General features: G+C 42.8%; 1 protein-coding gene across 1 annotated transcript in view; it reads right to left on the bottom strand.

The window, feature by feature from the left end:
* Positions 1-17,380, bottom strand: part of LOC144682412 (DNA-binding protein RFX8-like) — an 88,905-nt gene that overhangs the window by 55,037 nt on the left and 16,488 nt on the right. The window contains exons 3-4 of the mRNA XM_078544822.1: positions 16,834-16,893; positions 16,623-16,739 (exon numbers count right to left, since the gene is read on the bottom strand). Of these exons, the coding sequence (XP_078400948.1) occupies positions 16,623-16,739; positions 16,834-16,893 (177 nt within the window). The remainder of the gene's footprint in view (positions 1-16,622; positions 16,740-16,833; positions 16,894-17,380) is intronic.

Here is a 17,380-nt window from a genome sequence, read left to right as displayed (position 1 = left end):
GAGCCACAAAAACTTTCTGTCTTTATTATTAATAATAATGACATTAGCAACATTTAGTAGTTCATTTATGTTGACAAATATTGCTTAGAATGAATTAAAACTGCTGAAGAATGTTTTTTAACTTGCTTCTTATATATAAATATATGTTTTTTAAATTCATTCATGGGATGTGGGCATCGCTGGCTAGGCCAGCATTTATTGCCCATCTTTAATTGGGCTGAAGAAAGTAATGGTGAGCTGCCTTCTTGAACCACTGCAGTCCATGTGGTGCAGGAACACCCACAGTGCTGTTAGGATGGGAGTTCCAGGATTTTGACCCAGCGACAGTGAAGGAACACAGTTATACAAATGTAATGCATAACAGAGATGACTGATTTATCATAACTGGTGACCACACCAAATGCAAGTTAAAAGTTGTAAAATAAAATGGCATCACTTCCACCCAACAGCTTATCTGATCATTCACTGAAAGTACTACTGATAAATGTTATTACTATAATTTTAGTTTTGAAATAGTTTATTTATGGAAGCAATGATGTTTATGAATAAAAAGTGTATTATTTTATAGGCCATTCACCACTGCTTGTTCAGCAAATTCAAGAGGAAAGGAGCTGAAGTTGTGATCTTGGGACTTGTTACCACCCCTGACAGAAGAACAGCAAAATAATTGACAGAATAAATAACTGAAAAGCTTGTGTTAGAAGGAGAAGCACACCAGTGGAAAAAACCGGAGAACATTCCCTGGGGCAGGATCTTCCGGTCGGCAAGCAGGGGCGGGGCCCGCTCGCCGACGCATAAAATTATGCAGGACAGAACTCCCAATGTCACCCCGCGTCATTTCCATTTTCAGGTTGGTGGGGGCGCAGCTGTGCACCCGCCAACCTGCCAACGGCCTATTGAAGCCATTTAAAAAGCACTTAACATAACTAATGGACCTGCCCGTCCAACCTTAGGGTTGGCGAGCAGGCTGGGAGCCCTGGCGGGCTTAAGAAAAAACACGAAACCTCATCCACAGGCGGGATGAGGTTTCATGAGGGTTTTTAAATATTTAATAAAGGCTTTAATAAAAGTGATGGACATGTGCCAACTCATGTGACAGTGTCACATGAGGGGACATGTCAGGGAAATTTTGTTTTCATCTCTTTAACATTTTTAAATTTGGAGCCGATCTCCCTGAGGCAGCACTTAGCCTCAGAGAGATCAGTGCGCTCTTGCTCGTGCATGCATGAAAGAGCACACTCCCGGCTCAGGGAATTACCCCCTGCCCGCACAGGGAATGCATAGCACTCCTTAATTGGCCCGCCCATGTAAAATGGTGGCGAGACCCCAAATGGGGGCGCCAATTGGAGCTATGCCTGCCCGCGCCCACTTTTGTACTTCCCCCCCCCCCGCCAACGGAGGGGAAAATTTTTCCCCTGGTGAGTATAAGCTTTCCAGGAGGAGATGAGATTCACTTGAACTGGTTGGGAGATGAGATTGGCCTAGAATGCAGAATCAGTTATTGGAAGATCTTAACACTAATTGGGGCAAGGCCTGTTCTAGTTGACTCTGAGAGTAGGTCAATTAGCACAATTAGTCAGAACACAACAATATTTAAGTTTTAACAGAACTCAAACGTAAACATTGAAACAAAGGGGAAGAGGTTCATAACCAGCAAACTCTTGTTTTGTCTGGCTAAAAGAATGGCCTTAGACACGAACCGACTGCCATGAGGACAATTAGAATTGCATGTGCCCCTCCTTCATGGAAAGGGAGCCACTAGTACAAAATAGGTATGCCAGTCAAACTAAAAATGTATGTGTAGGTTATTAAATAATGGCCTGGATCTCAACATCAACAAGATAATGTCTTGTGGTGCCTGCTGATTGTGGAAAGCTTTGACTGAACCAATGGACAGTGCTTGATTGTATTTCATGTTCACATAATTAATGAGTTAATACAATTGTAAGGAAAACATTAACAGACTGGCTACGAGCCCAGAGCAGTGTTTATTATGTGGAAACGGGATGGGTGCAATATTTACTAATTATATTGATACTTGTTAACTGCAGTGATATTGTAGAATTGAATAGGGCAGTTTACATTGAAATACAACAGTTAATTGCAAACTATTCAAAGCCACAAAAGTAATTACAGTGGGACAGGAAGAAATCCTTATATGGCTAAGCCAATGGAAACAACTTGGGAATATACTGACCATTCTAATCACTAACTATGCTAATCATTCATGCAACAAACCAATATTCATCCAGAAGAAGATTGTGCATGAACTCTTTCAAAGACTGTATTCTGTACGTAAACCCCTGAAAAGTCCCAGACAGGAGCACTCAAGAAAGAAGATAAAAAATCCGTATTGAGGGGGAGCACTCAAAGAGAGAAGGCAGAAGATATGTATCAACGGGAAAAGTCCCAGCAAATCAAGCAGGAAGATTCGGTCAAAGATCACTCTGAAGCAACCTATGGTCATCTGAAATTGACAACCTGAGGGATAACTGTATGATGTAATTGAAAGTGTTTTGTTTAAAATTCTCAGTAAAGGTGTTGGATTTATTGTGAGATTGGGTCAATTAATTAATTGTCGGTCTCCAAACTTAAGAAAGAGATAAAAGCACCTATAACATTTAAGAAATAAATGCAGAAGTTCTCCATTTTGAATTGGAAACCTGGTAGGATGGGATTTGCCCGCCTTCTCTAACCTATCCCAAATCCAATTCATTTCAAGGATTATGGGTCATTTGCTAAGCATTGCTGAAGTCTCACTGCCAAGAGAGAACCAGCAGCGTGAAGGTGGAAAATCCCAGTGGCGTTGCAGGAGGGATGCCACTGCAGCACAAGATGAGAGGATCTTAAAGAGAGAGAAGCGGCCTGAATATCAGACCAATTAGTTCACTAAAGACCTCAGCAAGCATTAAAGGTCCGATTGCTACAAAGCCCTTTCCCTCTATAGGGTCATCTCAAGGCCTTTCATGCCACTTCCTGGAGCCTATTGCCATCCTTCACATGCTAATTGGGATGGACAAAAGGAAAATTCTCTGGAGACTAGGGCCCTGCTCCCATTTGATTGCATCAGTGAGGTAGTGGTAAGTCTCAATTTTCAATCTTTGCCGCAATTCTACCCAATTTCAGGATGGATCGCATAAGAGAAATCCTCCGAAAATATTAGAATTAGTCATATGCAGCTATGAATAATTATAGGTATATCTGAGACATTGGCCAGAACCCCCAATGTCATCCCACCCCATTTAAATATTCAGGAAGGCGGGCGGACAGCGAAATCAGCTGTCCGCCCGCTGAACTGTCAATGGCCAATTGAGGCCATTGACAGGATAATTAACCCAATTAAAGGCCCTGCCCGTCCAACCTTAAGGCTTGCGGGCAGGCCAGGAGACCCGGCAGGCAGTAGAAAAAACATGAAACCTTATCCACTGGCGGGATGAGGTTTCGTATCCGTTTTAAAAATCTTTATTAAACTTTATGTCATATTTATTAACATGTCCCATCTCGTGTGACATTGTCACATGAGGGAGACATGTTAATAATTTTTTAATTTTTCTATTTTTGAGGTTTTTTAAACTGTCACCAATCTCCCTGAGACAGCACTTAGTCTCAGGGAGCAGTGCACTCTTTCGTGCACATGCACGAAAGAGTGCACTTTGATAGTTCGGGAATCCCTCCCCCCCCCCCGCCGCACAGGAAGCACAAAGCACTTCCCGTCGGGCAGCCCGCTGGGTGGGCCTTAATTGGCCCACCTACTCAAAATGGCGGCGGGGCCCATTTCGGCGGCGGAGTTCGGCTGCCCGCCCACTGCCGAGCCAGTGGGGCCCGCCCACCGCCGAGCCAGTGGGGCCCGCCCACCCATCGAGGGCTAAATTCTGCCCATTGTTCTATTTTGTTTGGTGCAAAAGAGTTATTCAGGGTTAGAATAGTGCCTGTGGAATAAATACCTTTACATATCTTGCTAGGAAAGGGCACCACTGAGACACAACAGGAAGCCCAATCAGCTAGAAATATTTAAAAGTTTAACTTAAATAGTGATTTCATTCTGGTAATTTATTAAATAGGCATTACCCTGAGGGCCACTGGTTGCAGATAACTCCAAGCAAACCAGTGGACAATATGTACTCTAATTCCAGGGTTACCCACGCGTGCTATAGGGCTCGAAAGAAAGAAAGCAATTAGATATTCCATTCAGAAGAAAGTGGAAGGGTCACCACATGAGTGCAAATGCACACCAGCACCTGATCATTTTCCCTAAGCAAGAGTTATTTTCCAGTCTTAGAATTCTGATAGTAGGCCAGAACCTTCCCTTTGATTTCTCTGGGACAATCATAGGCCCTATTTTAAGTCTCCTGCTTGACAGAATCCAATTAAAGTGTAGTGGGCAATTTACACACTCCTTTCCTGCCCCGATGTGACCAATTTTTAATTGCAGGCAGCCTAAGTCGGAGGAATCATCTTTAAATACACAGATCGGGCTCTGATGATGTTGGGTGGGATGAGGTTTCGGACAGTGACTAAAAAAACAAAGGGGAGAATTTTCTCCCTGTTGGGGGTGCTGAGCGGGTGCGGGAGCGGGCAGCTGCGCAGCCGATTGCCCCCCACAATCGGCTGTGCGCCGCCGTTTTACGTGGGCAGGCCAATTAAGGCCTGCCCAGCGTGACGCACACCCGGAAGCACTGAGCGTTCCCTGTGTGGGCGGAGGGAGGAGGCTGAGTCAGGGCCTGCGCTCTTTCGCACATGCGCACGAAAGAGCGCAGAAATCTCCCTGAGGCACAGAGCTGCCTCAGGGAGATTAGTTTGATTATCAAAAAATTTTTTAAGACATGTCCCTTCATGTGACAGCGCCCACCGAACTGAAGATCGGAATGACACACGGTGACGTTAGGACGCACGTCCGATGTCCCTGTGTGTCATTTTACGCGTCGGCGAGCAGGGCCCACTCCCGCACGCCAACCCAAAGATTCTGGCCAATAAAAATTTTTGACACTCACGTTTCACATGTCCCTGTTCATGTGAGAGTCACATGAGGGGGACATGTTTTCCTTATTTTTAAAATCTTTATTTCTCATGTTAAAAATCTTCAGCTCCCTGAGGCAGCTCTGTGCCTTTGGGGGAGCTTTCACTGAGGGCACCCCCACGCATGTGCACACTTCAGCGCTCCCGCTCCTCCCGCTCCCACCCCGGCAGCGCTGAGGTTATCAGCGCACGTTTCACGCTGGCCGTTACTTGGCCCGCCAGTGTGAAATCGTGGTCGAGGCCCGATCACAGGCGGTGGACCGTTGCGCTGCCACTCCCAGGCCCGCCCGCCATGCCTGCCCGATGAGGGGAAAATCCTCCCCTAAAACTGCGACTTGTGTTAGGCAAAGGTTCTGAGGGAAATGGAAGGCAGTAAATGGGATACAATACAGATCAGCCATGATCTAATTGAATGGTGGAATAGGCAATCCACAATGCTCTGCAGCTTGGTGAGACAGTCATGTAGCACTGCACAGATTAAAGTTGTGGACTTCATAGACACCCCCATCAGCAACTGGAAGATATCTCAAGTTGGTCATCCAGATAACAGGTTACAATTCAGTCAATTCCAATTACACTTGTTCTGTTACCTTCCATGCTTCGCAAAAAGTTGTTTTTTGCAACTCAGCACTGGCTTCTGTCCCTCTGAGAGCACCAATCTGAAATAGTTCAACTTATTGCTAAGTCAGACCATTTCCACATTGCAGAAATGGACAATATTTATGTCTGTTTTTATAAATTTTATAGGCAATCAAAATGGTCTATTTATAGAAAGTTGAACTAAGACTTTCACAACTCAATTCATTTGCAACTATAATATCTGGAGAGGCCAGCTTTAGGTCACTCCACTATTGCTAAAAAAAAAAGTGATTTATTATCTAAAATGTTCACAGCTACAGTGCAAGTGTTCAAGGGACATACTCACAAACCCAAGAGACAAAGTATTTCCAGCAGAACCTCTAGCTTACATAACTATAGCTAGATACGTGAATACTTTAAAAATGATTTTATTTACAAACCTTTCTGCACTTGTTATTGACAGTGAAGAAACTCTCTCCTTCCAAGCTGGAAAAATCTAAGCTATTATTTAGGAAAGAAAAGAAAAACATCTTAATATTACTGTATTAAAGAAAGGCTTGCAGGATGTTCCAAAATGCTGCACGGCCAGTGAAGTACTTTTGAATTATAATTACCGATGTTGTCTAAGCAAACATGGCAGCTAGTTTGCGCATTAATATACTTAACTACCAGAGATCCAAATAAGGATTTTTCAATTTTAAAATTCAGTATCTAACTGCTTTTATAATTTCTAAATATCGAGATTCTTAACTCTGTTAGGCAAAGTGCAGTTTTAGATATCGTGTTAGTCCCTGTGGATAACTATTTTTTCTTTGAGCACAATGACCCAGAATTTATTGATTTGTAACATTGTAACGTGCATTTATGTTGCACAGCCTGATTTACAATGCAAAAGTTTCAGAAAATAATGCAATAGCTTCATCCATTACTTGTGCCTCTCCATCTCTGCACAAGACTTGTACTAGCTCCACTATTTCTCTTGCTGAAACTGTTGAACAGCTGAATAGTATTTCTAACCCTCAATAAAATCAATGGCAAGGCCGAGTTTACTAAATTAGCGCCAATGCCAATTAGATATTGCAGATTGGTTCTGACAGGATGAGTATGTTTGGTATAACAACAGAAATCTTATATTTGTGCAAAATGTAAAACTGTTTTAAAATTTGGGTTTACGTTTAACATAAACGTTTTCCAGTGATAATGTGTAATGTAAATAATGTGGTTAGTATTTACAAATATGATTAGTTTTAGCTAATTTCTGAATGTGTTTGCAGTCTCAAAGCAAAGGTTCTTTAGCTATTATTGTTTCAAAAAATGAAGTGCATATTCGTTTTGAAACAATGTATGCTAATGTTGTTGCAGTTTTAATTGTGTTACGAATATGTTGGGTATGGTTCCAATGGCAGCATGCATAGATTACAGATTCAGTCTACAGCATGTAAAGTTAACTACATTGGACGATTTTATTACATTTGCAGTTTACCTTGCTTCATTAGTTGTGGGTTGATTTTTTGATGGCTGATTCTTTTTTAATTAAATTCTAATGCGATCTACTGCAGCATATAAAGTATTAAATTCAGCTTGAAGTTGTAGTACACAAACAACAACAAGAACCATGTGGAAGCAGCATAACAGGCCCCTGACATCGAACTGTATGTGCCGTTGGACAGTAATGTCAAGTGCCCTGGAGATTTATGTCATTGACCACATGCTTTTGATTCACTCTTATGCTATTTTAGGTTTAATGTAATCAGATTTCAAGCACACTTAGACACAAATCCGCTGCTGGAGGTTTGGGGTGCATAATAGTATATCTTATGCTTTTTGTTACCAATTTTGCCTTTTTGGGCCATAGATGTGAGTTCTCCCAAGAAGCCTGGTGATGTTATTGTGTTATTTTGTTGCCATTGGGTTTTTTGTGGTTGAAATTCCAGTCTGTTTCTATCATACCAAATCCATCTTTGAAATGAAGATTGAAAGAAGAAACAAGGATGCTGGAAGAGCGCAGTTTGTGGGGTTAGGTTTGGACTGCTTCAGCAAAGAGCTAGCATAGAATGCTGTCTTCTAGGAACCTTGTCCATATCATTCAAAGGAAAACCTGTAAAGCCAATTTTTAGAGATTTTGCTTCTGTTGACAGATTGATAAAAGGCCCAGTCATAAAACAGACTACCTTTGGACAACATGTGGAACTATTCATCATGTATTTTGTAGTATAGTCCTCTAATGTCTCAGGGGTTATGTCACTCAACCACCCTGGCCTCCATGAACTAAGAACATAAGAACATAAGAAACCGGAGCAGGAGTAGGCCATTCAGCACCTCAAGCCTGCCCCACCATTCAATAAGATCATGGCTGATCTGCCCCAAGCCTCAACTTCTCTTTCGTGCCAGCCCCTCTTAGCCCTCAACTCCCCGTTGTTTTAAAAATCTATCTACCTCCTCTTTAAATACTTTCAGTGACCTAGCCTCCACAACTCTCTGAGGTAGAGAATTCCAAACATTCACTACCCTCTGAGAGAAGAAATTCCTTCACATCTCAATTTTAAATGAGTATCCCATTATTCTGTAACTATGTCCCCTAGTTCGAGCTTCCCCCACTAGTGGAAACATCTTCTCAACATCTACCCTGTCAAGCCTCCTCAGAATCTTGTACTTTTCAATAAGATCACCCCTCATTCTTCTAAACTCTAATGAATAAAGGCCTAACCTGTTTAGTTGTTCTTGATAAGCCAACTCCTTCATCCCAGGAATCAGCCTGGTGAATCTCTTTTGAACTGCCTCCAATGCCAGTATGTCCTTTCTTAAACACGGGGACTAAAACTGTACACAGTACTCCAGGTGTGGCCTCACCAACACCCTGTACAGTTGTAACAAGACTTCCCTATTTTTAAACTCCAAATTCCTAGCAATACAGGCCAAAATTCCATTTGCCTTCTTAATTACTAGCTGCATCTGCATGCTAACATTTTGTGTTTCATGCACAAGAACACCCAGATCCCTCTGTGCTGCACTTTTTTGGAGTCTCTCTCCATTTAAATAATTGTTTGCCATTTGATTCTTTCTACCAAAGTGCATGACCTCACACCTTCCTACATTAAACTCCATCTGCCAAGTTTTTGCCCACTCACTCAACCTGTCTATATCACCTTGCAGATTCCTTATGTCCTCATCACAACATGCCCTCCCATCTATTTTTGTATCATCAGCAAATCTGGAAACATTACACTCTGCCCCCTCCTTCAAGTCATTAATATAGATAGTAAATAATTGAGGCCCCAGGACTGATACTTGCGGCACTCCACAAGTTACGTCTTTCCAACCTTAAAAAGACCCATTAATCCTGACTTTTAGGGGGAAATAAAGGAATACAGGAATGGTCAAGGGACTTGACTTAAAATATCCCAGCATGCAAAACCACAATTGCTAAGTAGTTAACATTTAAAATTCAGGCTGTGACAGAGAGAATGCTGAACCTTGCACATTCTCAGGGCTTGCATGCATCAGCAAGGCCATATTGGATGAAGAAGAATGTAAATATGATAGATTGGGAGTTTGGGAGTTAGACTGGAGTCAGAGGATGGCAATAACACAGATTAAGTGTGCTCTTCAACAGAGAGGGGAAGGACAGATGGTCCTAGCTTAGATAGGATGGCAGGTCTTTGCCTGGGTGAAGGTGGGGTCAGATGATACATGTACCTTTGTACCAGAGACTTGTCTGTTTGATGTAAACCTATATGTTGACGAGATCGAAATCTGGAAACTGTTCTTGTACGTGACCATTAATGTATAAATATGATGAACACTTGTAGTTTAGCAGAGTACTATCTCAAGCTGCATTGAGATGGTGCCCTCCTTGCAATTGCTCGATGAAACGATCGTAACCTGTACCTGAGTCTCCTGTGGTCCGTTCATCAAAGACACCACAACACTGACCCTCTGTCTTCTGTGTGTTAACCAATCCTCAATCCATGCCAATACATTCATCCCAATACTGTGAGCTCCTATCTTGTGCAATAACCTTTTATGCGGCACCTTATCGAATGCCTTCTGGAAATCCAAATATACTACATCTAGCAGTTCCCCTTTATCAACTCTGCTTGTTATACCCTCAAAGAACTCTAGCAAATTTGTCAAACATGATTTCCCTTTCACAAAACCATGTTGACTCTGTTTGATTGTGTTAAGCTTTTCTAAATGTACTGCTATTTCTTCCTTAATAATGGGCTCTAGAATTTTCTCAAGGACAGATGTTAGGTTGACTGGTCTATAATTTCCTGCTTTTTGCCTCTCTCCCTCCTTGAACAGGGGCGTCACCTTAGCAGTTTTTCAATCCGCTGGGACCCTCCCAGAATCCAGTGAGTTCTGAAATATTTCGACCAATGCCTCCATTACCTCTGAAGCCACTTCCTTTAAAACCCTTGGATGCAGGCCATCAGGTCCTGGCACCTTGTCTGCCTTTAGTCTCATTAGTTTCTCAAATACTTTGTCCCTCGTGATAGGGACTGTTACAAGATCTTTCCTCCCAATAGCTCCTTGCTTATCTGGTATCTTTGGGATGTTAATAGTGTCCTCCACCATGAAAACTGATGCAAAATATTGGTTTAAATGATCTGCCATTTCCCTGTTCCCCATTATCAGTTCTCCAGTCGCACCCTCCAAGGGTCCCACGCTCACTTTAGCCATTCTCTTCCTTTTTATATGCCCATAGAAGCTCTTGCTGTTTGTTTTTATATTTCTTGCCAATTTACTTTCATAATCAATTTTCTCCCTCTTTATTAGCTTTTTAGTCATCTGCTGCTGGTTCCTAAAAAATTCCCAATCCTCTGGCCTACCTACCACTAGCTTTCACCGCTTTGTATGCCTTAGTTTTTGATTGGATACTCTCTGTGACCGCCTTTGTTAACCACGGGTGGTTCATCCTTCTCATCGAGTCCTTCTTTTTGACCAGGGTAAATTTTTGCTGAGCATTATGAAAAATCTGCTTAAATATCTGCCACTGCTCTTCCACTGACCTTCCCCTTAGTCTATTTTCCCAGCCTACTTTAGATAATTCTTTCTCCATACCTCTGTAATTACCCTTATTTAAGTTGAGGACACTGGCTTGAGATCCGAGTTGCTCGCCCTGAAACTGAATTTGAAATTCTACCATGTTGTGATTGATACCCCCTATAGGATCCTTAACTATGAGATCTCTTATTAATCCTACCTCATTACACATTATTAGATCTAAAATAGCCTGTTCCCGGGTAGGTTCTGCAACGTATTGCTCTAAGAAACAATCCCTGATGCAGTCTACAAATTCATCTTCCATTTTACCCTGCCAATCTGATATGTCCAGTCAACATGCAGATTAAATCACCCATGACAATTGTAGCACCCTTCTTACACACCTCCATTATTTCCTGATTTAAACTTTGTCCTACAGTGAGGCAACTCTTCGGGGGCCTATAGACGACTCCCGCCCATGACTTCTTCCCCTTGCTATTCCTTATTTCCACCCAAAGTGATTCTACATCATGATCTATTGCACCTATATCACTACTCACCACCGCATGATACCTTCCTTTATTAACAAAGCTACCCCACCTCCTTTCCCTTTTTGCCTATTTTCCAGAACATCGAATACCCTTGAATATTGAGTTCCTGCAATCATGTCTCTGTAATAGCTATCAAGTCATATCCATTTATTTCTATTTGTGCCGTCAACTCATCTATCTTATTACAAATGTTGTGTGCATTCAGATAAAAAGCCTTAAGCTTTGACTTTTACATTATTACTTATTCTGGTTTTAATTTCTGCTGCACTCTTCTGCTTATTATTTCTGCCCCTTCCTGTCACACTTTGATTATTGTATGCCTCTTCACTACCCCACACCTCTGCTCTCTCATTTATTTTTGATTTTCTAAACTTCCCTTCAATTGAACCCTCTCCCCAACTAATTAGTTTAAAATCCTATCTACAACCCTAGTTATATGATTTGCCAGGATACTGGTCCCAGCATGGTTCAAATGAAGCCCGTCCAAACAGAACAGCTCTCTCCTTCCCCAGTACTGTTGCTAGTGCCCCGTGAATCAGAACCCATTTCTCCTGCACCAATCTTTGAGCCACGCATTTACCTCATTATAAAAGACAGGACAGGTTTTCTTGTAGGTTTTTAAAAGAAAAGGAAATAGTATTTATTGTGCTTAAAACCCAATCTAAATAAAATGCTCCAATTCTCACTCACACATACTTTCAAGAGTTCACACACACATACACACACACACACACACACACGGAATTAAGTTACAAAGTGGAAGGGTAAGTTGAATTGTTTAAAAGACCAAAAAAGGCAGTTATTATTGAATCATGTAGGTTGATCACTTGGATGCTTTCAGACTGGACTCAATGGTCTTTCCCGATTCTGTGTCGAAACAATTTAAATATGATGTTAGATGATTTTTATCTTTTCTTCTAGAGTCAACAACTGCTGGCTTGATTCTTTAAGATGCTGCCCATGGTGTGTGGCTGGTCAAACAACAGGTAGGGCACAAGCTTGCAGGATGGCTGGAGAAAGAGAGTGCCCACTCTGGGGCTTTCTGGTCTCACACTCAGACTGTCTCTGTTCTTCTGACTGGCCTGGATAAAAGCAATTTCTTAAAACATAGTTGGCTCATCACATGATCTCCCCTCACAATCTGACCAGTTACCCAAACATGGTTATAGCAAATTGATTCCAGGCCCATTGTTTAGAAGTGATTAGATTATGGTTGGAGTTCCCTTCTCTGCAGGGGTCCATTGTCCAAAACTATTGAGTCTAATGTCTTGTTCTAACCCAGTTGAATACACAGGTAATGTCTGGATGTTTTGTGAATGGTTCAGGAGATCACAGTATCACAGTATCTTTACAGTACAGAATGGGTCATTCACACTCCTCTAAGTTGGTTGTCTCTGATGGGCTACTTCTAGACAGCCTGACTCCGTACTAATGGAATTTGTAGAGTACAGTTATGCAATTGTTTGGTGATCTTAGAAACTGCTGTTTGGTCATTTGAAATGTTGTTTACTTATCCAGTGATTTCAACCCACTCAATAAATCAAGTCATTTTCGATATAAAACATTGGTTTTATGACAGATGGAAGAGAAGTAATTTAACAATTTAAAGTCCTCACCAAATACACAAATTATTTTCTTCATGTTTAAATTCATGCAAATATACAGCTAATTATCCACTTCATAAATGAGCATTATTTTACCTTTCAAATTGTTTATTGGTCATCAGAGATGAGTACCGACCATATAGATGAGAATGTGGTCTCACGCGTATTCCTTCATAGTGATATCTACAAAAGCAAGTATATTTTCTATAAAAGCAACACTGTTTTTCTCAAAACAAATTAAATAACATACTATATTACTTTAGAAAATATATTGTGTTTTATATAAGGTACATAGGATATAGGACAGCATTTGCTCAACAATTCCAAACAGAAATAGTTTAAAGTAATATACAAAATCAAATTAAGGAAATAATTGAATGAAGTTAAAAGAGCCCATGATAGTATAAATTCACAACATTGATTGTTCATTGGCAATTAAAGTCTGCACTAAAGATAAAGTATCAATTCTTTAAAAGTGAGGGGAAAGGGAGACATAAGCCTGGCAGCACTAGATGGGGTGGAATGGGGATATCCCTACTGATTTGGGACTTTATAATTGAAATGCTAAATTTAGTGGTTTGGAATTGGTTCCTGGAAGTACACCTCAGTATGTCTACCTACTCTCTCGACTGTGTCTCTGGGCACAATTTTAATGAAGCCAACCCACTTGCAGCTGGGGGATAGCCTTGGGCTGTGAGTGGAGCATGCTTTGCTGTCACTGTTTAACTCAGCCACAGTATTAGCATTCCATTTCCAGATTTACTGACAAACACAGAGTGCAGGCATGATGACTACCCACACCTAGCAATGGAAAGATTTCTATTTAAAGGGATCATGGCAAGGGTCAGAACTGCTTCATTGCAGATCGAATATTGAGGCTTCATCAACCACAAGAGTGGAAGTGAGATGTGGGAAGGCTGCCTCCTGGTTCTCTGACTCTTCCCTGGAGGTCATGATGCAGGCTGAATGAAGAGAAGTATTGTTCATCCCAGACAGGAAGTAAGGCCAGCTGCTCAAACCAAGCAAGCATGAATGGAAGTGACTGACAAAGTGAACAGGAGGAATGTGGTCCTTTGCAGTTGGATTCAAGAGATGCTGCAAGAGATTCAATGACCCATGAGAGCAGAAAAGGTGAGTGACGTCCCACTTTAAATGCCGACCCCCACACTCTCACTTTCCCAGCATTCTCTTTCACAGCACCTCTCAGACCAACACATCTTGCAGTTCCACTCATTCCTCTCTCATGATGCACCACCTCACATCCCCATCTGAACAGCCAATACTGACACTTTCATCTCATTTACACCTTACACCTAACACTCCAGGAAAGTGTTTTCATCCCATCCTCTCAACACAATCCATTTCCCACATTCATAACTCTGCTTTCTCTCCTTGCAGAAGAGAGTGCAGAACTCCAGGGAGATACAGAAAGCGGAAGTGGGGGGAGGTGGTGGTGGCCCTCCAGTGATAGGCACCCTGACCATTGCAGAGGAGCAAGTGTGGGAGATGGAGAAGGTGGTGGAATGAATAGCCATTGGCAAAGGAGAGATGGAGGCCTCCCAGGAACCTGGTGGCAGAATTACATATCACACGCCTCTTGGCACATAATTGCTAATGTTGACTTACTGTCACCAATAACTTAAATGAGAACATGTGCACAATGATGACTTTGAACCCTTTCCCTGTGTCAGTTCTAATTCACATATTTTATCCCTCACAGGTTCTTCAATTGTGACACGGAGCTCGAATGGATGTAAGTTGAGGAGTCCCCAGAGGATGTTCTGAGGAAGCACTGTCACATGACTCACCCTGAACCAGAGAGGATACATACACCTTGGCAGGGACTCGGGGGAAATAGCCAGGTTGTCACATGGTGAGGCACAAACCACAAATGCGCACAAGCAGGTGGTAGAGACAGGAATAGCAGTCGGGAGTCCCCATTAGAGGGTGTAAGACAATCCAAGCTTTGCTCAGCAGGATGCAGTTGCTGAGCCTTTAGGGTCATCCAAGAAGAGGGCTATTCTGAAGCAGCAACAGAAAATGTGTGAGGATTTCCAGAGTCAGTGCGCATGATTGGAGAGAGATTGGTGGGAACTGTCTCAAACATGAGTATCATGATGTCTCAGGTTTTAGTGCCATTGTCCATCGCAATGGAAAGAGTGGCCACCTGCATGGAGAATCAGATGTGGCAGGCAACTGAGTCATTGCCTGTCTTCACCATTGGCCTGCACACATAATTTGCACTTTAAATAGGATGAAGAAAAGTCTCATCTTGGTGCCTCACTGAAGTGCAGCAAAATGCTCTTCTGCTCTTGGCTAGCAGGGAAGTATGGGTGGGCCATGGGAGGGAGATAGAGAAAAGGCACATGGTCATGGGGACTCTGCTCAAAGTGCTCCCATTCCTCATCCCTTGGCACAGCCACTGACTCCCAGCCGACTCAGTTAGAGCCCCATATGTTGACATGTCCCAGTGACCTAAGAGTTTTTCATCTTGGTGGTGTTCAATACTCACACCAGAGGGCAGCTGATCTTTGAGGTGAATAGCCATTGTAAGGAAGATTGTAAATAGTATGGGGACTATCACACAGCCTTGCTTGACACTGCTCTGGATTTTGAAGGTGTCTGTGTCAGATCTCCCACTCAAGATGGTTGCAGTCATATCATCATGAAGCAGTTGTAGGGTTGTGTTGAAGTTTCTTGGACATCCAAATCTCTGGAGCATAATCCACAGGGCCTCGCGATTTACTGAGTCTAATGCTTTGGTCATATTGATGAATGCAATGAAGAGTTCCTGGCGTTGTCCTTGACATTTTTCTTGGATTTTTTTGGCAGTAAAGATCACATCAGAGGCTCCTCTGGAAGGTCTAAAGCCACACTCTGTCTCTTGGAGGATTTCCTCAGCCACAGGAATTTGGTGATTCAGGAGAACGAGTGTCAGGATTTTCCCTGCTATGGAATAGTGAAAAAAACCTCAATAGTCTCCACAGCATGATTTATCTCCTTTCTTGAAGATGGTTACAATTGTTGCATTCCTGAAGTTGGGGGCAGTGACAGGGTGGGGGGTGGGGATGGAGTTCTTTTTCCTCCCATATTTACAGGATGAGTGCATGGAGTCTTGATGTGAGAAAAAAACACATCAGCTTTGAAGATCTCAGCTGGAATATCATTGGGGCCACAGGTTTTGTTGTTTTTCATCCATTCAATTGTTTGTCGTAGCTCTCCCATTGATGGTGGCTCACCCATGGGTTCTACCACAGGATATTGAGGAATGGTATGCCCAGAGTGTAGGACAAGAAAAGGACGTAAATGAGTCGGAGGGATTTTGACTATGGAAATGGTTTGTATGGAGCAGGGGGGTAGGGGCGTACAATGGTTTCAGTATTGATGTGCCATAAAGCTTCATACATTCATGTTATCTAAATCATACCTGTATGACTCCATTCAGGCTTCTCTAGCTGCCAGGTGAGTAGCTGCAGGCCCCCTGGCCACATCAGGTTCAAGCTCTGCCTCCCCGCTCCTCCTGTAGCTCCAGTCCTCTTTGCAGTGCTATGTTGTGTAAGGCACAGCAGACCACCACCATTCTAGGCACCCTTGCTGGTACATGCTTAAGGGCGCCCCTAGATCTGTCCAGGCACCCGATTCATCAGCAACTAATGGCTTCCTCAATGGTGCTCTTGTGCTCACATGGTTCCAGTTGGACATCTTCTCTGCATCAGTGTTAGGGATGCTCACAAGTGTCATCAGCCATATCCCCTGGTTTCAACGAAGCAAATGCTGAAGGTGCAAAGATCTGTGGGAGATGTGGCTGGCGGAGAGTGGAGGCATCATGGCAGCTTCCAGGATAACGTGCACAGACATGCATGAAAACCTTCCAGCGGTCACATACCAGCTGAATATTGATGAAGTGGAATCCCTTTTGATTGATGACTACTCCTGGATGATCTGAGAGCACCATGATTGCCACATGGGTGCAGTCACATGTGTACCTGTAGGAATCTAGGCACTGCAACAAAAACGAGAGCCCGCTAGCTCTGAATGGCCTTATCAGTAGCAAAGTGGAGGTAACTGGCAGCCTTGGAAAACATGGCCTCAGTCACCTGGGAGATGCACTTGTAGGTAGCAGATTGTGAAATCCGGTAGATGTCGCCAGCAAGTCCCTGGAAGGAGCCAAAAATGAGGAGATTAAGGTCTGCAGTGACTTTGCTGGCCACTGGCAATGCATGCCCAACTGGTCTACTGGGAAGAAAGTCTTATTCCAGGAGACTGCTGATTTCAGCAGTGACTTGCCATGAAAATCTAAGCCTCCTGAGACACTGCTGCTCAGTCATGTCGGGAAAGCTGTTCCTAATTCTGTAGGCTCTGTGTTGGGGTATCACCGCCTGTGAGCTGGAGCCATGTCTATCTCTGTCCTGTGGAGCACCATGTGACTCACGAGAATGCAGCTGCTGGTGTTTTTGGTGTTGCTGGCATTATTCCTTTTGTTCCATATCAGAGGTCCAAGTTGGAGCTGCTTAAACTGCTCTTACCCTGCAGTGTAGGCAGACAGCAGAAAAGTGCAGATCTAGGTGAGTAAAGCTCAAAATAGCAGAAATGACTTCCAAAATGATGGAAATCACTTGGAAATCTGTGAAAGCATACTCTCAG

Source organism: Cetorhinus maximus, chromosome 7 (genome assembly GCF_964194155.1).
Source record: "Cetorhinus maximus chromosome 7, sCetMax3.hap1.1, whole genome shotgun sequence".
NCBI lineage: Eukaryota > Metazoa > Chordata > Chondrichthyes > Lamniformes > Cetorhinidae > Cetorhinus > Cetorhinus maximus.
This window is presented reverse-complemented; position numbering and strand designations above follow the sequence as displayed.